Source organism: Dama dama, chromosome 24 (assembly GCF_033118175.1).
Source record: "Dama dama isolate Ldn47 chromosome 24, ASM3311817v1, whole genome shotgun sequence".
Classification (NCBI taxonomy): domain Eukaryota; kingdom Metazoa; phylum Chordata; class Mammalia; order Artiodactyla; family Cervidae; genus Dama; species Dama dama.
Window position 1 is genome coordinate 26994747 of NC_083704.1, and position 23893 is coordinate 27018639.

At 45.5% G+C, this 23893-nt stretch overlaps 1 protein-coding gene across 1 annotated transcript in view; it reads right to left on the bottom strand.

Annotated features, from left to right (window-relative positions):
* ITPR1 (inositol 1,4,5-trisphosphate receptor type 1) overlaps nucleotides 1-23893 on the bottom strand; it is a 347438-nt gene that overhangs the window by 156924 nt on the left and 166621 nt on the right. Inside the window, exons 18-30 of the mRNA XM_061128046.1 lie at nucleotides 22925-23097; nucleotides 21548-21667; nucleotides 20359-20553; nucleotides 16928-17179; nucleotides 16110-16251; nucleotides 15386-15539; nucleotides 13348-13535; nucleotides 9784-9922; nucleotides 9076-9134; nucleotides 6287-6448; nucleotides 6001-6171; nucleotides 5205-5270; nucleotides 3934-4071 (exon numbers count right to left, since the gene is read on the bottom strand). Of these exons, the coding sequence (XP_060984029.1) occupies nucleotides 3934-4071; nucleotides 5205-5270; nucleotides 6001-6171; nucleotides 6287-6448; nucleotides 9076-9134; nucleotides 9784-9922; nucleotides 13348-13535; nucleotides 15386-15539; nucleotides 16110-16251; nucleotides 16928-17179; nucleotides 20359-20553; nucleotides 21548-21667; nucleotides 22925-23097 (1959 nt within the window). The remainder of the gene's footprint in view (nucleotides 1-3933; nucleotides 4072-5204; nucleotides 5271-6000; nucleotides 6172-6286; nucleotides 6449-9075; nucleotides 9135-9783; nucleotides 9923-13347; nucleotides 13536-15385; nucleotides 15540-16109; nucleotides 16252-16927; nucleotides 17180-20358; nucleotides 20554-21547; nucleotides 21668-22924; nucleotides 23098-23893) is intronic.

Below are 23893 nucleotides of genomic sequence, written 5' to 3' on the forward strand. Positions count from 1 at the left end.
AGAGGCCTATGACAAGACAATGACATAAAACCTCTGGGGACTCCCTGGTGGTCCAGTAGCTAAAACTCCAAGCTCCCCATGCAGGGGGCCCAGGTTCGATCCCTGGTCAGGGAACTAGATCCCACATGCTGCAACAGAGGAACCCGCATGCTGCCATGAAGACTGAAGATCCCACGTGCTGTATTTAAGACCCAGTGCAACCAAATAGACATTTAAAAACAAAGAAACCTCTTGCTACTTTCAGTTCGGTTCAATTCAGTCGCTCAGTCATGTCCGACTCCTTGCGACCCCATGGACTGCAGCACGCCAGGCCTCCCTGTCCATCACCAACTCCCAGAATCTACCCAAACTCATGCCCACTGAGTTGGTGATGCCATCCAACCATCTCATCCTCTATCGTCCCCTTCTCCTCCTGCCCCCGATCCCTCCCAGCATTAGGGTCTTTTCCAATGAGTCAGTTCTTCGCATCAGGTGGCCAAAGTATTGGAGTTTCAGCTTCAGCATCAGTCCTTTCAATGAACACCCAGGACTGATCTCCCTTAGGATGGACTGGTTGGATCTCCTTGCAGTCCAAGGGACTCTCAAGAGTCTTCTCCAACATCACAGTTCAAAAGCATCAATTCTTCGGCACTCAGCTTTCTTCATAGTTCATCTCTCACATCTATACATGACTACTGGAAAAACCATAGCCTTGACTGGACGGACCTTTGTTGACAAAGTAATTTCTCTGCTTTTTTATATGCTGTCTAGGTTGGTCATAACTTTCCTTCCAAGGAGTAAGCGTACTACTTGCTACTTTACCCAGTTCTAAACAAACCGACTTGATGGTCATGAGTTTGAGTAAACTTCGGGAGTTGGTGACGGACAGGGAGGCCTGGCGTGCTGCGATTCATGGGGTTGCAAAGAGTCGGACATGACTGAGCGACTGAACTGAACTGAACTGAAACAAGCCACCACTTAAAAGAGTAAACACAAAACCTCCCCAAATGGAAATCATCCCTCATATCCGTAGAGCCCACTTAATCTTCCTCAGTCACCTCACATACATCACCTCATTTCAGAGGCAGAAAGTGCTGCAGTTGGGAATGCAGGCCCTGATACCAGGCTGCATGGCCCTTAGGCCAGACGAACAACTTCTGAGCTGTGTGACCTTGGGCAAGGGACTTAACCTTTTGGTTTCCTCATCTGTAACAAGGAGCTGATAAAGCACTCGGTTCCTATTGTGATTATGAAGACTAAATGAGAAAATTCATGTTAAGTGCTTAGGCCGTAACGACTCATTAAATGTTAGCAAACTTTTTTCTCTGGACCTTTCTAGAGGTCCAGATATATACTTCAGGGCTTTATGGGTCAAAAGGCAAAAGAGAGGACATTATGTACAAACAAACCTATGTAACCCCTAAAAATTTAACTATTCAAAAACATACATATGTGTACCTACGGATGGTTCACGTTGATGTTTGGCAGAAAACAACGCAATACTATAAAGCAATTATCCTTCAATTAAATGAAGTTAAAATTGAAAACATAACAAAACATAGCAACCATTCTTGTCTCCAGCGCTATATAAAAACAGGCAGTAGGCTGGAGGTGATCCATGTCTGCAGTTTGCCCACTCTGATCTAGACCACAGCCTTGTGAGAAAATAGAACACTTCTGGCAGGAACACTGATGGAAGGAACCCAAACTCCCAGGGTGACAACTGAACAAAGCAGGAGATTTAAAGAGGACGCTGATACCAAGTCTCAGAACAACAGAGTAGGTACTGCATTTGTCTCTCATTTACAGAGAGAGGGGCAAAGTTTCTAAGCTCTAAGAAATCAAGAGGGTCTGTGACAGAGAGAAACCACAGCAACCTTGAACCACTGTGCATTCTTCCCTTTCTTCACTTACTAAAGGGATCTGCTGGCAGACAAGCTAACTAAAAGCTTCTGCCCTTCAAAGCAGATTTTTACAGGGCAAGGAGCTCATAAAGACATAACACAGACGTACCTGTTAGTAAGAGCCCCTCCGCTGTTCTTACACAATGGGATTGGCTGTATCCATCCAAAAGCCAGACAAAGTACACACACACACAATGTTCTGCCTTTGAGTCACCAATTCCAGCTGCATCTGGTTCCTATAGATCCCTCCAACACTGCTCTGAGAATGAATGTCTCTCATTTAGGAAACAGGTTACTATGAGGCAAAGCCAAGGCCAGCAACCTTTCTCCTGACATTCTTCACACAGAGGGAGACAAATCCACTTGCTGGTTCGAGTCCAAACGTCGGCCAAGTTTGGATGACACCCACATCCGTCTATATTAATTCCAAGTTACTGAAGTACCTGATCTATTGAAGGGATTAAACTTGTACTTTTATTTGTGGCTGGTGAAAAGCCTGACCCATCGGATTCACACAGGCCCCGTGACTAAGGAGACGGCCTCGGGAGGGAACTTCCTAAGGTGCAGGGTAGCGGGCAAAGGTGAGGAGCAGGAGCGGGGGAAGGCGAGCCGTCCAAGGCCCAGGCTCCCACAGATGAGCTGAGCAGGTTCTGCTGTCTGCAGCTGGACCTTCCAGACAAGTTAATAAACCCCTCTGGTTCCAGTCCTCTCATCCAAAATGGGGCACCTATCTCCTCTGGGTGTCCTAAGGATTAAATGAGAGGATAATGTAAAGGCCTCAGCACAGGGCCTGGCACCGGCAAGCAGTGGACAGGGAACCTCCTTCAGCTGACTCTTCACTAGGAAGTCTCTGGGCAATTCAACAGCCCAGCACCTAAGTCTCAACTCGAAACCTCCCCAGCCTCAGTCCCCTCATCCATCAAGTGGCAACACCATGAGCGCCACACCGGGTTTCAGAAGCCTGAGTGAATGCTTTCATTTTATTCTGCTGGACATCGTTATTCTTTGTATTTATTTATTACTATTTTTTAGCCATACTACACTGCATGTAGGATCTTAATTTCCCACCTAGAGACTGAACTCATGCTCCCTAGAGTGAAAGAACAGAATCCTCCTAACCACTGGGCCACTAAGCAAGTCCCGAATGAACGTTTTTAGAAGTGCCCTGTCAGATCTATGCTATCCTGCTTCCCTCCATCCCATCACTAGCAATACCAAATACTAACATGAAAAATGACAGATGCAGCTTAATTTCTATCAGCAGAAAAGAAGACTTAGACTGAGCAGAATCCAACAGATCGAACCTAACCAGCCGTCAGCACACAGTGAGGACTTCGAGGGGGCAAGTCTTGTGTCCTCACATGCATTTCATAGTCTGTAGTGCTTCCACGGCTGAGTTAACAAGGCGGACAAAACTGCACAGCACGTATTTTTTAAGCTTTGGTGATCCAGTATCTCTGATGTGGGAGGACAGCTTTCTCTGGCTCTCTTGAACTCACCAGTTCATCCCCCTGCTCTGAAAGTAGAAAACTGTGGTCCCTGTGATTGTGGGGGGTTCATAATTCATCATTTATGCTAATTTGATTTCATAATCATACATGTGATCTGGGGGTTACTGATGGCCATGTCATAAGCTCTTCTAAAACACACTGGATTCAAAACAATAAACAGCTTTTACAACTCTTTAAGAAAAAGGAAAACAAGTATACAAGTCCACATGCAGACAGCTCTGTCCACTGGACCTTTGTACTCAGACCAAGCTGCCCCCATCTGGCGTGGCAGGGGAGTGAGGAGAGAACAAGCAGACTCCTCCTTCGTTATAGAGTTTTAAAAGTGGAGGGAGGTTATGGGGGGTTCACTGTATTTCTACGATGCTCTGTTTGTTTCATGTCAATTACCTAAGATTTTGCTTCACAGTGACAGTCATCACACATCAGCTTCATTTCTTCACCAACCGTTCCCAAGTGTGAAGGGTTTGGGGAAACCCAGGAACCCGCCCCCTCGGAGCAGCAGCCGTGGGGCCGGGCTGCGGGGAGGGGGTGATGCCCACCTTCTCGTAGGGGATCTGCAGCAGCTCCAGCACCACGGCGTGGGCACCCATGTTCCGGAGCAAGCGCTGCTGCTGTTTCCTGCTCTTCCGCACGGATGCACTCTCTTGAACACAGAGTTTGCTGAGTCGGATCAAAATCTGGTAGGAAGAAAGGATCGAAGTTGCTCGTCGACCCACATCTCTGTTCTGAGGATCTAACCTACAGCCTGGCCCCTACAGTTCCTGATACCTCACTGTGCACATGGAATTTGCTAAGAGGACAGATCTTAAGCATTCTTACCTCCCCCTACCATCCTCCAAAAGTTACTTCTGTGAATGATGGATGTGTTAATTAACTTGATTGGGGTAATGATTTCACTATGTATATATCAAATTATCACATTGTCAAGTATATTATAATTTTGTCAATTATACCTCAAAGTTTGAAAAAATAAAACAGTTGTAAGAAACAAAAATCAATCTCAGAAAAGTAGGAAGCATAGTTGGAAAAAAGACTGCAAGGGGATGGTGTGGGCAGGAAGGTAAAAGGGATCACAATCCATGAAGAACATAATGAGAGGGAAAGTTCTCTAACTTGTAGGATCCTTACTGATTATATTGAACCAAATCCACATATGGCTAAGATTAATGACTGGATTATGGCTCCATCAGCAAGTGGGATGGTTTCAGGTATCCTAAAATGGTATGGGGGCTTCCCTGTTGGCTCAGTGGTAAAGAATCAGACTGCCAATGCAGGAGACGCAGGTTCAATCCCTGGTCCAGGAAGATCCCCTGGAGAAGGAAATGGCAATCCAACCCAGTGTTCTTGCCTGGAAAATCCCATGGACAGAGGAGCCTGGTGGGCTACAGTCCATGGGACTGCAAAAGAGCTGGATGTGACTTAGCCACTAAACAACAACAACAAAAAAAGGTATGACTCAGCCTCACTGCCAAAAACTTGGGAAGAATTTGTTCTGGGGTAAACAAACAAACAAACACCAAGCTTCCAACCTCTCAACTTTGAATCATCCTATGCAAAGATTTCTAAAGAACTACGGTTCTCACTGGTGATACTACGTGTCAGCAATCAAGATAAATCATTGATAATTTTACCACTTAACTCTTCCTTCAATTGTAAACCTTCAGAAGTATAGGTGCTGGCAGCCCCCATACAAGCTGAGGCAGTGAGGATACACACGTGATGTACTGAGACCTATGCACTTGACCTCAGAGGTCCTCCTTCTCTCTGTTAAGCTTCCCACCGTGGGAAAGGCTCAGGGGAGGGCACATACCTCTTTGACCACCCTGTAGTTGTAGCTGCTGGCGCTCTCATGCTGCTGTGACTTGTTATTCCCCTCCTAGGAACCAAAACGAACATGACTGGGGTTTGTACAACTCGTGGGTTCCTGTCCATTTGTTAGGGTGAGACCACAATCTCGGAAGCAATAGGAATTTTGCAGTGCTTTCCAGCCATCCTGGGGCTTCCCAGGTGGCGCTAGTGGTAGAGAATCCTCCTACCAATTCAGAAGACACATGAAATGTAGGTTTGATCCCTGGGTGGCGAAGATCTCCTGGAGGAGGGCATGGCAACCCACTCTAGTATTCTTGCCTAGAGAACCCCCTGGACAGAGGAGCCTGGTGGGCAGCAGTCCAAAGGGTCGCAGAGAGTCAGACACGACTGAGTGAGCACCAGCCCCAGCCAGCTGTCATGCTAGGTTTACGCCCAAGTCAATCACTGGCTCACACTCAGCTCCCCGTGACGGATGCTGTTTCATTGACTGGGAGAGGATGGTGGGCCAGGCATAGCTGGAGAACAGGTTCTTTCCCAGATGAGCCTGCAAGGGGCACCAGATGCTAATTCACTCTAAGCCTGTTCTACACAGGCCAACGCAGCAGGAGAGATGACCCTGAACTGGTGTTTGTAGCTCACTTCCTGGAAGAATGGCTATCATCCAGGTAACAAGCAGACCACTTGAGGTCCCAGCCCATCCTAGCATCTGCATTTTTACCTGAAACCAGAGGAGGACGTTCACTTGTTCCCAGCAGCCCACACATCTCCTCCAGCAACCTAACTTGCATGTCACCCACCTCTGTCTTCTTATGTTCGTTTTCCCCGGATGCGCCGTCCATGGCCTCGTCGGGGCCCTGCCCTTTGTACACCCAGAGCTCCGACTTCTCCACGATGGATCTCAACTGGTCCAGGTCTTGTTTGATCTGCTTGTAGTTATCGACATCTTGGCTGGTAACGAGCAGCTGAACCTGAACGAATGCAATTGACCGGTGGCACTCAACACCCTCTCAGACAGATGACGACACCACCACCAATAACACACACAGGCACACACGTGCACGCACACGCGGCCACCCACGCTACCTGTTTGAAGGCCTGGAGGACCTCCTGTCTCTGACTGAAGTGCCGAAAGAGGAGCTGCAGGGCCCCCGACACCAGGGGTGGGTAGTCGTGCATCGTCAAGTGGAGCAGGACTCGGAGGAAAGTCCTGCCGCCGTGGTCATCCAAGTCCAGCGGGGTGTTCTCCTCACTGAGGGCAGAGGTCGCGTGAGCCACAGACGCCCCCACCCACACACACCTCACTTGGTGGGGTTCCCCAACTCTACGGCCACCCTCAGCAGACCTGGCTCTTAAATAACTCCTTTAACAACACCATCTGGTTTCATCTTCAACTATATTCTGAGGGGATGGGACAGTTAAGGTGTCACAGCTGCCAAATGTTTAACCAAAGTCCCCACCTTCCCACAGGGAAAGGCCTGGCATTTCAACAACTCTCCCACCAGGTGTCCTGCTGCCGGGCTACCCCACGGTTTCAGAGCCGCGCGCAGTTGTGTTTCTTCCGAGTTACTAGTTCGTTTTTTATTTGAGATGCTAGTGCCGAGAAACCATCTGTGGTGGAGGGCCAGGTTTGTGAGGTCTAGCCTGTACCATATTCCTGATTGTGCACGTGGATGGGGTCACAGGGTCCAACAAACGTGTGTGTGCTGTCGTGTCCAACTCTTTGCGACCCCATGGACTGTAGCCCACCAGGCTCCTCTGTCCATGTAATTCTCCAGGCAAGAATACTGGAGTGGGTTGCCATTTCCTTCTCCAGGGGGTCTTCACAACCCCCAGGGATTGAACCCGGGTCTCCTGCATTGCAGGCAGATTCTTTACCAACTGAACTATGAGGGAAGCCCATCTGCACCACCTGGGAAGCCCCCAATTGCCCAAAGTTTCACTTATCTTGTCCCCAACTGGCAGCAAGTGGTTTGGTCCCACAGCCCCCACTCTGAGATGCGTTGCTGTGCATCATCCCCACTCAGTGCTTTTCTAGATTCCTAGCTGGGGTTAATCAGTATGTTGTCAAGGCTTCTCCCAATATCTATACTACGTTGATTGTGTGTTACTTACACAAGCAAAAATTTAATAAGCAAGTCCTGGAGCTAATGGCAGGCCACCTCGAACCTGAGCACTGTCACTCAATTTCTGTGCCTGTATTGTGTTTACAATCAAATGAACGTCAAATGCTGAGACCTTCATGGCTGCAGACCAGCAAGGGAGGCATCGATAGGACATAGTACATAAATCCTCTGTTTGTGCTATGTGCTCCAGAAAGGTGTGAAGAAGCTTTCATAGCCCTTCAACACAAGGAAAGCATAGAAAGCCAGGACACCACCCAGCAGACTGAAGTGGCACCATGCTAAACTCAAAACTCCCTGAGCTTCAGAACAGCAACCTCGTCTATAGAGTAAATAATGTTGCTGGTTCAAATTTCACAGGTTTTACATTAAGCGCTAAGACGATGAACATCAGTTCACCCTCTCTGGTCTAAACACCCTTATGTAGGTTCCTCCCACACTGACACTAGGCTCAGTCACGTGATCTGCTTGGACCAATACGACATTAGCAACATGATGCAAGCAAAGGCTTGCTTAGTGCTTGTACACTGTGGGCCTAGCCTCTTGGGGCCTTTGCTCATTGAGCCAGTTACCAAGCTATGCAGAAGCCCAAAATATTCATGTGCAGAGAAAGAGAGCGAAGTCCCAGCCTTAAAGGCATTGCCTCCAAGAAGCCAGAAATCCAAAGAAAGCAACATGGATGTGCCAACCCCAATCACTAGCTACTATGGTTGCATGACAGACCCAACAGTGATCAGCAGAAGAACCATCTAGCTGAGCCCCAGTCAACCACAGAGTTGTGACAGGCAATAAAATGACTGTTTTAATCCATTTTTCTTTAGCTGCCCTGGGTCTTTTTTATTGCATGCAGGCTTTCTCTAGTTGTGGTGACCAGGGGCTACTCTCTAGATGTGGTGCATGGGCTTCTCATTGTGGCAGCCTCTCCTATTGTGGAGCACGAGTTCCAGGGTGCATGGGCTCAGTAGTTGTGACTCTCAGGCTCCAGAGAGTAGACTTCAGTAGCTGCAGCACATGGGCTTAGATGCCCAGTGACCTGTGGAATCTTCCCCGACCAGGTATTGAACCTGCATCCCCTGCACTGACAGATGGATTCTTAACCACTGGACCACCAGGGAAGTCCTTAATCCATTAAGTTTTGTCAAAACCAATACATGACCAAAGCAAAGGTGTATATACCAAGAGGTATATACATACAGGGTATTTATGCCAAGTTTGCAGGTGTTTGACTCTTACAGGTATTTGAGTCTCTTAATGATGTTTTCAGTCAACAATGAGCAATCTTAACTTTTAGGAAAGGGTTCATACAGTAATTTCAGGTTACATACAATGAAAGAATTGTATGCCTCTTTTTATTCTTGTTGCTGCTTCGCTTCTAAAGAGCTTGGGGGTGACTGCAGCCCAGTAGCACCAATGAGCGGGGCTATCTGCACTCTGTTTTAAGCCCCCTCTTTCTTTCAACCCTATTTCCTCACCATTTCAAAAAATCTTGTAATGTGTATACCTTGGGAAACCTCCTTCAATTCTTTCTACTGTAGGCAGAAAACACACATATATGAAGCCAACTAAGATCACTCTGACCCGAGTTCTAGAAGTTATAAAGTGAGCAGGCAAACAACTTAAGGACTAAGTTGTTAAGGACTTAGGGACCCAAGGACTAAACCTTTCCTAGTCCAAGGAGAAGTCTTTGAGAGCTAATAGAGAGGAGCCTCCTCCATCTCAGAACCGCCTACAAAACAGAAACTGAAAATATACTTTCCTTCCTCCGAAGATGCCCTCAGCTTGTTCTTCAATGTGTTCGAAGTCAAGAGCACCTGAAGAGTTAGAGAGAACTGAACTTCAGATGCAGGAAGGTATGAAAACGTGCTTCCTGTGAACTTCCCCCCCAAACAGCCTTGCCTCTGCTCATGGATTAACCTCAAGTTTTCCAGCATCTTTTACTGCAAAGCTCTGAAGCCAGGTCAACTTGGATCACGCTGTCCACTGGCTCCAGGTTTCTACTCGGTGAATGACCCCTTGTCAGAGGCGCTACCTCCTCCCAAGGAGGCTCAGACTTGGCTAGGTGGGTTTATTTCTGCTACCACCTTTCTCTTATCCATCACCACTATATCCTGGGCAGCAAAAAACTTCTACTCAGAGTAAAAGTCAATTTTCTCGGAGAATTTTGTTTTGGGGTATTTTTTTCCCAGTATTTCACACAACCATAACATTAGAACACTCAGCTGTCTTACGACTAAGACACTCAAAGATGGAAGAAATAAGATCTACTCGAGAAGGAATCTGGGCTCTTGAAATTATTTGTTTGCCCCAAATGGGTAACTCCCAGGATGTCATTCTAAAATACAGTCACCTTCAAATATATTCACATTTTATCCTTGTTCTAGAACATACTCTCCGGACTTTCAGCTTTCAGTAGACCCGGGTCCCATCTTACAGCAGAAATTCCATCCTGGCATCGCTCACCTGGCACATTACTTGGTCCTTCTTGGCTGCTGTTTCCGGAGGATGTTTCCGAAGTCTGGGAATTGCTTTCATCAAATTCCCGCTTAAATATACACAGGAGGCAGGAGATCCTATAATCCAACCTCACATTCAAAATAAACTAGAGATTCAAGTGGAAATGGAAACAGATTGGTTACATTAGCATACCACCTGGAACACCGCGCCAAACCACTGCACTCTGGCTGGGCCTGGTATCTGCTGCATCAATTACCTTAAACTCTAAGTGAGCCAAATATTTGGCTTCAGATTTCAACACTCTTCAAAGACTTGCATGGGATATATCAATTCTGCCCACAGCACCTAAGCTTCTAGTAAAAGCTTCAGCGTCCTGGCAATTAATTTAATAATCAGAACAATAAATCACTCACTCCCCACTCCATCCTCTATAAAACATTACTTTATTTCAGCAAGTATCGAATGCCGACTCTGAGCCTGAAGAAGGGTGAAGTTGGCTGCTTTTAAGTGAACTGACAGAGAAAAATGCGTTTTCAGTACTGAGAATTAGCTTGGCTCTTTCTTTTCTATGAATGACTGTTTTCTTTGATGTAGATGCAAACTCTTGGGCTCCCTCTTCTTTTGCTCCCTGTGTTCCCTCCCTATCTGCTCCAACACAAGGATGCTTTTTCCACGATTGTGGCTGGAGCCAGAAGAGAAAGATCAGTCAACTACTCGGAACTGTAAAAGGACCTTACCGACAGCCTCTTCTCTCTTTATCTCTGCCCCGCCCTCCTGGTGAGTTTACCCAATCCTGGGACTGTGGTCACCTCTCCGAGACTGCAACAAATTCTTGGTTTATCTTCCAAGTTTTTTTTCCCCTGCTGCACCATGAAGTTTGTGGGATTCTAGTTCCCTGACCAAGGATCGAACCCAGGTCCTCAGCAGTGAAAGCACAGGGTCTTAACCATCGGACCACGAGCGAAGTCCCTATCTTTCAAACTTTTGGTCTACACTTCCTAACTGACTAATGGGCATCCCCTTCAGTGTCCTCCCAGAGTCTCAAACTCAGGACTGTACCAAATTAACAGTGTCCATTCTGCCTGGCTTCTCTCCGCCTCAGACAATCTCAGGATCTTCCTTGACACACACAGGTCTCATCAATGACTAAGCCTCTGCCACGCCTCATGGATCTCTCCCCTGCGGTCGTTTACCCCCGTTCACAGCCTCTCTATCTCACCTCAGCCATTACTACCAGATTTACCAGGTCTACCTCCCAAAGGTATTTATTCTTAGGTTAGCTCCCCGCTTGAAAACAGTCAAAGGCTCCCCCAGTATCAAGTCCTAACACTTCAGGCACCCCAAGTTTTCCAGAGCACGGCTCAGTCTGCCTTTCCAACCTCATTTCTGATAACATGTCACGCCCCTGCCCAAGGAGAAGGGCTTACTGACCTTGAGCAATGATGCTCTGGCTCAACCCACTCCACCCATCTGAGAACATTCCCGTGTTCCTACACAATACCTGTCCATGGTTAAAGGCTCAGGTAAAATCTTATCTCCTCTTTAAAATCTCCTCTGGTCCTTACTAAATGGGATCACCAGACCCACCTGGATCTCAGGAGAACATTTTTCTCATGGCTTTATCTCCATGTACACACAGCTTCATCACACCTCCTTTTCCTATTAGACTTGAAACACCCTGTAGACAGAGCCTCTGTCCAAACTGTCTGTGCATTCCTCCTACAGCCCCTCATCCAGCCAGGCAAAGCGCCTTGCATATGGTAGATCAGTAAGTATTTGCAGAAAGAATCCATCAATTACATGTTCTCAGATTATTACAGTAATCACTACAGTGAGTAGACCTCAAGATGTAACCAATTTTCACACCACATCAATTCTGATAAACACACATGATATCCACATACTTGGGACCTGTAAGCCATGGCCTGAAATCCTTGAAATTTTTCTCTACTTTTGCTCAGACATAAATTCAATGAGTTTCCTTTACTTAAATCATTCTTTATTGGCTTCAGTAATTATTTTGAGGAGTCCCACTGATGCTTTCAAACCATCAGTTAACTGTGGTTTTAGAATTTTTAAAAAATCCTTCCATCTGTAAACATGCATGTTTCTCTCCTCCATCTCAACTCTTCATCTTCTCCATCCTCAACTCCTTCTGGGGTTGAGATCAGGCAGTGTGGGATAAAAGAGAAAGGTGACTACAGCACTCTTTTCATTAAGGAGCAGCTAATTTTGTTAATGAATAAAAAACTCTGAGGAAGCAGGAGGAGGAAAATGTGATCTGTCGGAAGCCTGGAAGGTTCTCATAGGAAGACCACGCCCTCTCCAGCAGACGGGCTCCCATCCCCTCCTTCCCTGGGCCAGGACTTTGCTTCTGCAATTATCTCTCCTGTCTCCTCTTCGTCAGTAAGTACCCCCTTTCCACATGATCACTTCCATTCAGCATACAATCTTGCTGATATCCCTCAACTTAAATGTGCCAACAATCACCTTGCAGCAGCCCCCCCTTTTCTCTGTGCATCTTTACAGCAAATCCACTCAAAACAGTTCTATGCCCTGACTCCCCACTTCATCTTCTCCTGTTCCTTCTTGACCTGGACCTGTTCCCACACTTGCCAACTATGCTTCCACCTTGGGTCTCTGCATTTATTGTTCCCTCTCAGAGTCTCAGAGACTCTTTCCCTAAATATGAGCTCCCTCACTGCTCTCTGAATGGGAAGACCTTCTCTGACAGTCTCAACAAAGCATGTATCCCCAAGGGCCTCCAAACAGTCTTGACTCTCTTTTATATTTTAACACCCTTGGTATATACATTTTTATATGCCTATGTGTCTGGGCGTGCTAAGCTGCCTCAGTCGTGTGAGTCTTTGTGACCCCTTGGACTATAACCCGCCAGGTGTCTCTGTCCCTGGGATTCTCCAGACAAGAATACCAGAGTGAGTTGCCACGCCCTCCTCCAGGGGATCTTCCCGACCCAGGGATCGAACCCACATCTCTTTTGTCTCCTTCTTTGGCAGGCAAGAATTCTTTACCACTAGTGCCACCTGGGAAGCCCTGATACGCCTATGCCCCCTATAAAAATGTAAGCAGGAATGATTTTGCTCATTGCTGGATTTTCAGTGCTTCAAAGTATTCGGCATGGAATCAATAAATATTTGTTGACTATATGAATGGATGAGGGAGGGAGGAAGGGAAGGATTGAGGGAGGAGTTACAAGCTTTATGGAACTCTGAACTGAGTTATGAACAAAAAGCAGGGATCTCAGCTATGGACAGAGTATGAGTGAATTCTGAGCAAATGAAAAGTACGGCTGACAACAGAGACCAATGCGGAGGGAAAGCGAGGCAAACTGCTGAAAGTCTGGCGTGGCTGGCAGGACAGGGCATGTTGGGGACGGACAGGAGATGGCAGCAGAAGCAGTAAGAGGGCCGGTTCAGAAATGGCACTCAAGGCTAAGAATCTGCCTCCACTCTCTTCCCGAAAGCCGGGGGCTCCATCAAAGCAGGGCCACTGCACACAGATGCTCCCCTGTGAAGCGCACTCCTGCCCCCACTTCAGGCCCATGGTTACCTGGAGTATTTCAATGATCTTCAGCTTGGTGTCCATGACCATGATGTCCTCCTTCTCCGGCTCAGCCTGCTTCACGTTGCCCTCAGGGGCGGTGGCCGTGGGCGTCATGGGCAGGAAGCCTCCTCCCCGGAGCACCACCTGGGTCATCAGCTCTCCGACCCCATGGATGGACCGCATCACGTTACTGCCTAGGAAGGGCCAGGACAGACCCCAGTCACGAAAGACCCCTGGAGCACACCAGGCCAGGGGCAGGGGCTCTTCAGGACAAGTCATCACACACGTCTCTGTCCCAGTACATTCTATGACCCTGGGAACCTGATGGGCTAATCCCTATCAAAAATGCAGGCCTTACTATGGAAGACAGTATGGAGATTTCTTAAAAAACTAGGAATAAAACCATATGACCATATGACCCAGCAATCTCACTCCTAGGCATATAGCCTGAGGAAACCAAAATTGAAAAAGACACATGTACCCCAAAGTTCACCTTAGCACTATTTACAATAGCTAGAACATGGAAACAGCCTAGATGTCCATTGACAGATGAATGGATAAAGCAGCTCTGGTACATATACACAATGGAATATTACTCAGCCATAAAAACGAATGCATTGAGTCAGTTTTAAAGAGGTGGACGAACCTAGAGCCTATTATACAGAGTGAAGTAAGTCAAAAGGAGAAATAAAAATATCAAATACTGACAGATATATATGGAATCTAGAACGATGGTACTGGTGAATTTATTTGCAGGACAGCAATGGAGAAACAGACATAGAGAACAGACTTATGGACATGGGGAGAGGGGAGGAGAGGGTGAGATGTATGGAGAGAATAACATGGAAACTTACATTGGCATATGTAAAATAGATAGCCAATAGGAATTTGCTGTGTGACTCAGGAAACTCAAACCGGGGCTCTGTGACAAATTTGATCAGTTTCTGATCAAATTTCTAGAAGGGTGGGATGGAATGGGAGATGGAGGGGAGGGGACATGGGTGTACCTATGGCTGATTGTTGTTGATGTTTGACATAAAGTCACAAAATTCTGTAAAGCAATTATCCTTCAATAAAAAAAAAAAAGTGGCAAAAAAAAAAAAAAAAATGCAGGGTTTAAGGAAGTAGGTGAAAGAGTGTGGGTTTTGAAATTGCCCAAAGGAGCAATTTTATGTGTTAATTCACCTGCCCAATTGTATGGCCACCCACTGCATGCCTGCTGCTCTGCACAGAACTAGAAATGCAGGAGTTAACAAGACACATCCGGTGCTGCACCAACAGCCACCTGATCTTGAGGGTACTGTGCCACCCCGAGGGTCACTTTATTCAACTTTTATAAAATGAGAAAAACACAGCTCAACTGACAGGTTAAGTGGCAAAATGACTGAGCACAGGCCCTAACAGACAGTAGGATGCAAGTAAATGTACTTTTTCTATTCCAGCTGAAGAGACCAGTTGAACAATAATCCACACATGGGTACCTAGTGTGTGTCTATTACAACACTAAAACAGAGGAGAAAAACACATCAAGGCAGATTTTCCTACTCACAAATTGGAAACAGGACACCCAGACACAGTCTGGACTTCATTTACTCCTATACTAACATAACACTGAGAACATCATGGCACATCAAGAACAGTGAAAGCATATAAGCATTCCAGCTGTGAGGCAACCTTCAAACGGTGCCGTCAAATACGCAACTTCATATATACATGTAAAAATTGTTAATAATGTAATGTAGTAATGAATGTAATAATAATGTAAATAATAATGTAAAGTGTTAATAATCATTGACTCTGGGTCATGGGTCCAAAGGTGTCCACTCTACTATTCTTTCCACTTTTCTTTATATTTGAAAATGTTCATCATGAAAACTCAAGAAGAAAAGGACGAAGAAAGGCTGTGACATCTCGCGGTAATGCAACATCTCGCGGTAATGCAACATCTCGCGGTAAGCATGACAGAGGCGGGAGTCGGGGCAAGCGCGTCCCACGTGTGGGCACCGGCAGAGCCCTCTCCTCAGCTTCTCCACACTGTTCTCACCTTTATTCTCCTCTCCCTTCGCCATCTTGCTGATGGGGAAGATTGTGGTCACGTGCACACAGTCCAATATGGCCAGGAGGATTTTGGTTAATCGGAGAAGGTCAGAGAAGTTGTAGAAACCAAAGTATATGAGATTCCTAGCTAGGTTGACAACCTATTGTATTTAAAAGAGAGAGGGGGAAGATGGATTAATTAAACAGTATCCTTCAGTTCCATTTCAGGTGGACTATTTTATAAATGACTGATTCTGACCTTCTTTACTGTTAAGAGAAGGCATTTAATTTACTTGCAGTTTCTGATAAAATTTCATTTTGTTTCATAAGGAGAAAAAATAAGAAATGAAAACCTGCAAAACTACTGATCTGTTCTGATGACTGGTGAATAAAAAAACCAACCTCATCACTGGGTCTGTATAGCTTCCCAAAGATAATAGAGGGCAAGCCAAAGTACACCAAACAAGGACACAGATAACACGTAAGTGCTTGGAAGTCTAACCCCTAAAAAGGGAAACTGGTTGCAAAGAGAAATATTCAACTGAAAGGTGATAAGCATTTCTGTCCCTCAAACGACTAACCTATGACAGATCCTAAGCACAGTCTGGTTTCTTTCCTGTCACTTTTAATACAACGTATAGCGCATACATAATGTTCTATCATTTTACATGATTTCATTCACCATATGTATGTTTCTTACAAAATATACAGATCACTTCGCCATGAGTTACCTCAAACGTAAGCTTATTTTTCTCCTTATCAGAGAAAGGGAACCTCTGACACACCACATCTCTTAAATATTCCTCCACAAATTCCATGGTCTGAGCGAACCTCTCCTTAATTTCATCTTTGGAGGTTCCACTACTATCGTAGCTAAAAGGAAAGGAGAAAGAAAAGGCAATCAAAGGTCAAGTTCTTCCCAGTGAGGCCTTCCCTGTTTGCTTAACCCCTAAAGCCAGAACCACTCACCCCAACACTTTCCATCCTCCTGTCCCTATTTACTTTTCCTGCTCAGCAACCATCACTAATGTATATATTTCAGTCCTTTATCTTAGTTATCGTCTGTCTTTCCCCACAAGTGTAAACATAGTTTTCTCTTTTTTTTTCCTCTTTGGCCACGTCACACAGCATGTGGGATCCTAGTTGCCTGACCAGGGATTAAACTTGCGCCCCCAGCATTGGAAGCTGAGAGTCTTAACCACCGAACCACGAGGGAAGTCCAACATAGTTTTCTTGTTTATTCCCAGACAGATTCTTTAAGCCTGGCAGGCAGGAGTCACTTAAATATTTGCTGAATAAAATAGACAAACAATGTATAAAAGGGCAATCATACCATCTTTTACCTTCTTGAGGGAATAAATAACATTTGCTACCCTTAATTACATTTTCATTAAAAAAAAAAAAAAAAAAAAAAGACTTAGTCTTTCTTCTCTGATTGAACTAGACTTAACCTGACCATAAGTCCTTTGTCTTCTGCTACACAGAACACTGCAACTAAGACATTTTAAAGCAACACGAGGTCTTAACAGGGTGAAGGAGCCAGGCTCACTCATCAATGGCGATCTCAGAGGGGATCTCAGACCAGAGGCGGGCATATTTCACAGGGGTGACCTGCTCCTGGGGGTCTCGGTCCACATGCATGTGGAGCATGAGACGGCAGAAGGACGCCCGCAGGTCGTAGGGCAGGTTCTCGTCGGACATGCAGCGGAGAATGAGATCCACGTCCAGCTGGCCTGAGATCTCGTTGATGGCAAGGTACTGGCGGTCCAAGCACATCCTTGCAAAGAGGTTCAGCTGGTACCTGAGAAAAGGAAAGTTGCACAGAGCTCACACTTCCTGAAACACACAGCAGGAGAGTCAGAGGAGGGGCCCAGATCTCATAAGAGTGATATATGGCCACGTGAACCTATACATCAACACTCTTCACCTGCTTGTGTACACATAAGTCTGACTTCTGTACCCGGCAGAAAAATAAACAGTTCAAGCCATGCCAATAGTCACACATGTCTACCCTGTGTGGTAGTACCTACATGGCTAGTTGATTCCATTCTGCCCTTATTTTATAAAATGGGGGAGAAAAAATGAAAAATCATTTTCATTAGGGTGAAAATGATTTATCTATTTCCTTAGTTATGCCTTTTAAAAAACATTTCTTTGGCTGTGCCTGGTCTTAGTTGGGGCACAAAGGATTCTGAGTTTTGACTGTGGTATGCAAACTCTTAGTTGCGGCTTGTGGGATCTAGTTCCCTGACTAGGGAACGAACCCGGGCCCCCCACATTGGGAGCTCAGAGTCCTAGCCACTGGACCAGCAGGGAGGCCCTACTTTAGTTTGGCTTTTATACAGCACATTAAACACCACAAAGGAAATGGTAAAGGTTTCAGACCTTCACTGAGTCTACTTAGAAATTTTATGTCAGTTTCGGGGTCTTATCTCATACAGCTCTGCTCTTTGACTTCACACACATGTGAAAAACATAGTGGAAAAAGTAGGGGACTCCTCGAAATGTCTTAAGGTTCCTCCTCACCCAACTGCATGTGATCTCTGTGAAGTTCCAAATTTGGTCTATTACATGCTCATAACATCAACAAAAATTAAACAGTATCACAATATTCAGAGAGCGCAAAGACAAAGAGAAACAAAAGTTCTCATTTACAACCCGTGAGAGTATGCACCAAAATATCCAATCTAGGATTGCTTGCTTAATGAGTTTAAAATATGCATACACCCCGATCTCATAATTTCCTGGTGTGGAATGGAAATTCCTACATACACGCACCAATTTGAACAATGATGTTCCCTGATACGAAAAACTAAATTGTGGCACACAATGAATTCAAACTGAAAAGAAAATGTTGGCAAAGTAATAAAGGGAATAACATTCAGCAGTCAAAATTAAAGAAATGGACCCACCACCATTAGCATGAATCCATTTCAGACACAATATTGAATAAAAAGGGCAGGTTTCAGAGCAAAACTCAGAATATGGAACCATTTATACAAAATTTTAAGGCTCAGTAAAATACTATGTGTTATTTATGAATGCACAGAAATGTAAAATATAAACATACATAGAGTGCGGAAGGTCACCCACCACCTGCATGAATGGAGAGAACAAACTACAGGAGGGTCACAAAGGGCATTGGAACTGCAAAGTTTTGTTTTTATTAAAAAATGCTGCCAGCACTTCTCCGTCCATCTCCTGTTTTCTTTTCTTTTTAAAGTGTTTACTGGTTCCCTTCCCTTGAGGTGGCAGAGTCAACATGTCTTACAGCTGGGACCAAGGAAACACCAGGATGGAGGTGGAAACCAATCAACACAGCAGAGACAGTACTGCCAGGTTCTCACTGTCTGAGGAAGGAGTTGTGGATACAAGGGGTGAAGGTGAGAATAACCCTGTGGTGTTGGAGTGGAGTTGAAAGTAGTGATGTGAACTCATGCTTTTTATTACATTCATATACATTAATACAGAAACAAATGTGTGTGTGTATGCAGACAGAGACATCAACAGATGTGTGTATACACATACAGATTTCTTAGCTCTGCCTGTTAAAGTTCCATGAGGTTGGCATTACTGTCTCTGTTTTGCAGATAAAGGAACTGGGACATAGAGGACCAAAGTCAAAAAGTTAGTACGTATCATTGCTATATTTCAAATGGATAACCAACAAGGACCTACTGTATAGCACATGGAACTCTGCTCAATGCTATGCGGCAACCTGGCTGGGAGGGGAGTCTGGGGGAGAATGCGTACGTGTACATGCATGGCTGAGTCCCTGACAGCAATGCAACTATCATATTATTAATCAGCTATACTCTAACATAAAATGAAAAGTTTTTTTAAAAAGTCAGTATGTACTACACGCCAGTCAGGATGGCTGCTATCCAAAAGCCTACAAGCAATAAATGCTGGAGAGGGTGTGGAGAAAAGGGAACCCTCTTACACTGTCGGTGGGAATGCAAACTAGTACACAGCTGCTATGGAGAACAGTGTGGAGATTTCTTAAAAAACTGGAAAGAGAACTGCCATATGACCCAGCAATCCCACTTCTGGGCATACGCACCAAGGAAACCAGATCTGAAAGAGACACGTGCACCCCAATGTTCATCGCAGCACTGTTTATAATAGCCAGGACATGGAAGCAACCTAGATGCCCATCAGCAGATGAATGGATAAGGAAGCTGTGGTACATATACACCATGGAATATTACTCAGCCGTTAAAAAGAATTCATTTGAATCAGTTCTAATGAGATGGATAAAACTGGAGCCCATTATACAGAGTGAAGTAAGCCAGAAAGATAAAGAACATTACAGCATACTAACACATATACATGGAATTTAGAAAGATGGTAACGATAACCCTATATGCAAAACAGAAAAAGAGACACAGAAGTACAGAACAGACTTTTGAACTCTGTGGGAGAAGGCGAGGGTAGGATGTTTCGAGAGAACAGCATGTATATTATCTATGGTGAAACAGATCACCAGCCCAGGTGGGATGGCATGAGACAAGTGCTCGGGCCTGGTGCACTGGGAAGACCCAGAGGAATCGGGTGGAGAGGGAGGTGGAAGGGGGGATCGGGATGGGGGATACATGTAACTCCATGGCTGATTCATGTCAATGTATGACAAAATCCACTGAAATGTTGTGAAGTAATTAGCCTCCAACTAATAAAAATAAATGAAAAAAAAAAAAAACCCACTAAAAAGTCAGTATGTAGAGAGGTGATCCCACAGCCTGACTCGTAACTACTACAAACTACATCCACGTGCTACACTGTGTAGGGACCAACAACTGTGAGAGGGGGCTGATGCAAACACTCAGCTTCCTTGTACCAAGCCACGCCCCAGTATCACTGCCCTACTACGTAAGTATCGATGACAGCTTACACTCTACAGACTCCTGAAATACACATGTGTCTTTCTGATGGGCTGTCTCATGAGGGCATCACAGGACGCCCGTGCACGGGCCCGCGCACCTGTAGTAGCCAAGGACGTCTCGGTCTTCCTTCTGGCCCTCCTTGGCATCCTGAGCCAGCTCCCTGACGCTCTTACTGCGAACCTCCTTGTTGCTATCCCTCCAGAAGAGCCATACTTCTTCCTCATCCTCTCCTGCCTCCAGAGCGTTCTCTCCAGTAGAAACGCCTTCAAATTCGAAACGGGAGAGCACCAACCTGAAAACGTAGGAAGAGGCAGGAAAACTCATTATGTCTGAAATCCTCACTTGTCACTAATCAACTATATTTGTGCGCTGACCTCCAGCTGTGCTTTCAGCACACACACACAGAAAGCCACTTCGTTCTCCCTTTGGCAGAACCACAGGAAGAGATAAACATCGACTTCTTCATATACTTTAGCTCAGGTGTACCCCACTAGGGCGACTGTGTCTCCCCAGGGAACGCTTGGCAATGTCCAGAGACATCTCTGGTTGTCCCAACTAAATGGGAGAGGTACTGCTGGCATCCACGTACACACAGGAAGATTGCTGTATTTCCTGCAATGCGCAGGACAGCACCCACAGCACAGAACTGCATGGCCCCAAATGTCAAAGGCCAAGGTTGAGAAAGTCAGCATTCAGCCCAAGCTCAAAATTAAGTTATGCACGAGACCCTCCCCCCACCCCCAAATCACAAGTTTAGGGCATAATTTAGTGTTTTTAAAAAACATTTCTTTTTTTAACATTTATAATGTACTGGCAGTATATGCTCCCCTGCTACAAATGAATCAACTACTACTTTCCAAACTTCTGTGGACCAATGAACACTTTTTGAATAGTGGTGATTTCACAAGCTCTTCCCTACAATGTCTTAATATTGACAATGAATTATCTCCTTTAAAATTTAAACCTGATGATCTTAAGTGGAGAACTTTCAACTCTTAAAATGAAATCAAGGGTGTGTAAGATGCTCCCCAGTAGCCCACATCACTTTCCAATCAGTAAGCAAAGTAAGTGACATCACCATACAGAGGAGGTCACCACAGCAAAAGCAAATCCAGTAACTCCTCTAACCAAGATGTTAGCATGAAGACAATCAAAGGCTGGCCACCCTGACTTCAGAAACCAAGGGGCTGGGTTTAATTCCCCACGGCACAGACAACCACTGAGGCACACGCCCTCCATCTAAATCCCGTTCTCACCTTTATATTCACTCCCCGACCCCCACTCACTTGGTCTCAATGAGGATGTCGGCATTGGTTGGATTCAGCACGGCTTTACATATCAGTTCCTGAGTCACTGGAATGGATTTGTTCATGGACACGCAGAGGTCAGAGAGGTAATCTAAGAATCTGTGGAGAAACAGAAACCAAACCAAATGCTTTTTGTAGCCAGAGCAAGGGTTAGGTCTTGGGGACGTGGCTCTCCCTCCAGAGGATAGACCCAAGTTACCTTTTACCAGAAGTCAGAGGCTTTGGGTTTTAGTGTCTGTGTTCATAGCATCACCAGTTACCCAGACCCGGGAGGGAGGGAAGAGAAAGAGAAAGGAGGGAGGAAGGGAGGGAGGGGAGGAAGGAGGGGAAAAGAGAGAAAGAAAGAAAAGCACAAGAAGGATGGGAGTGACTGCTGTGAGGAAGAGGTGATGAGGCAAAAATGAACAGAAGAACCAACCAAGTAAGATCGCATAAGGAAGACATGGTGATGATGCTGGGTACCCAGAGTGGGAACAGGTCTGATGTTTGAGGCCTAAATCAGAATCCTGGCTCCGGTTCATATCCCGCTACATTCTGAGATGTACTGTTACTTGGGGGAAATTATTTAACCTAACCATGTTTCAGTTTTCTCATCGATAAAAATGGGTAACCTTTAACCCCAGAGGGCTCTTCTGAGGATTAAATGAACTAATTCATGTAAAGTGCTTACTCATTTCAGTCCCTGGGATATGAGAAGGGTCCATAAGATGTTAGTTGTTTTTATAGGTGGGAGGAGTCAGTTTCATAATAACACCTTCAGCTCTCTAGCATCACTGTTTCTAATATCCACACTGTAAACTATTTCCCACTTCCCCTGACATGGGGTGGCTCTTAACTAAAAGGAGAAGAAAAGAGAGAGAAAAGTGTATGGGAGAGTGGGATCTGTAAGAATGCAATATCTGACAGAATTCACTACTGTAAATACACACACTCAGGTAACAACTACGTGTGCAAAAGACTTACTGGTATTTGGGGAAGTTGTGACTGGTCATCACAGGGTGCTACAGAGTGAATGAGGGGCTGATAGCTGTCACTTACATATAAATGCCAGGCACTTGACATGTATTTATCTTCATATAATTTTCATAACAACTCATCTAGCAGATGAGGAGGTTAAAGCTCAAGGTCACCAGCTGGTAAACTCTGGAGCCAGGATTCTACCCTGGTCTCATTTCCACACCACGGTCTTTCCATGACTCAAAGTGCCTCTCAAGACCTGCTCAATCAAGACCTGGGGCCGAGCAGGCCCAAACAAAGGACATCTAATTTAAAAAAAAAACCACACTGTGACTAGCTCAGTGCCTGCATCCTCAACACAGGGACACCTTCTGCCGATCAGCCCCACCTCCGCCTCACCTGGGCTCCCTGTTCTTCCGCACCAGGCTGACGAAGGTGTCGATCTCCGCCGCGGTGATGTGTTTTTCCAGGAGTTTGCGATTATTGTGCAGCAGGGCGGTGATAGTGTCTTCGGCCAGCACGTCGTAGCCAATCTGCTTCTGCATGAAGCCGAACTGCTTGGCTATGTACTCCTTCGAAGGGAGGAGAGAGAGGTAAGCAAGGAGGGTAGGAGGCAGTGTGGTGAGGCGCAGAGTAATGGAAGGGGCAGCAGCCCCTGAGGAGAACTACTCCCCTTGAGGAAAATCACAGGGGCGCGTCCTTCCCCAACTTCCCAACCCAGGGCGATAGCCGCAAACTCTCTCACATCCTTTAGTTTACTAAACCTGCCACACAGGGATCACTAAGTAACGCATCCTGTATTTACAGATGGGCATTTTATTAAGTCCACAGTATAAATTTTAATGTGGTGACTTATTTTTCTAAAGGTCAAGAGTTGTTTTCCAGCTCTGATTTTATTACTCATTCAAGAGGATTAAACTGTGCCTCACTGCCCTGTGTTGCTGAATAAACATGGTTAAGTCTACCCGGATATTTTGAACAATGTTATTACTCTATTGTGTTTTCCTTATCTGGGATGAAAATTAAAGTCAGATTGGTAGTTAGAAATATGTGAAGAAGTGAAGTGAAAGTCACTCAGTTGAGTCGAACTCTTTGTGACTCCTTGGACTATACAGTCCATGGAATTTTCCAAGCCAGAATACTAGAGTGGGTAGCTGTTCCCTTCTCCTGGGGATCTTCCCAATTCAGGGATTGAACCCAGGTCTCCAGCATTGCAGGAAGATTTACCACCAGCTGAACCACCAGGGAAGCCCAGGAATATGTAAAACAGTCAATTACATTCACAGAACATATGAAAACATCTCTGACTTCTCTTTTGGGATCAGACATGATGTCCCATTGAAATATAATGCCAGGAAGCCTCTTGTA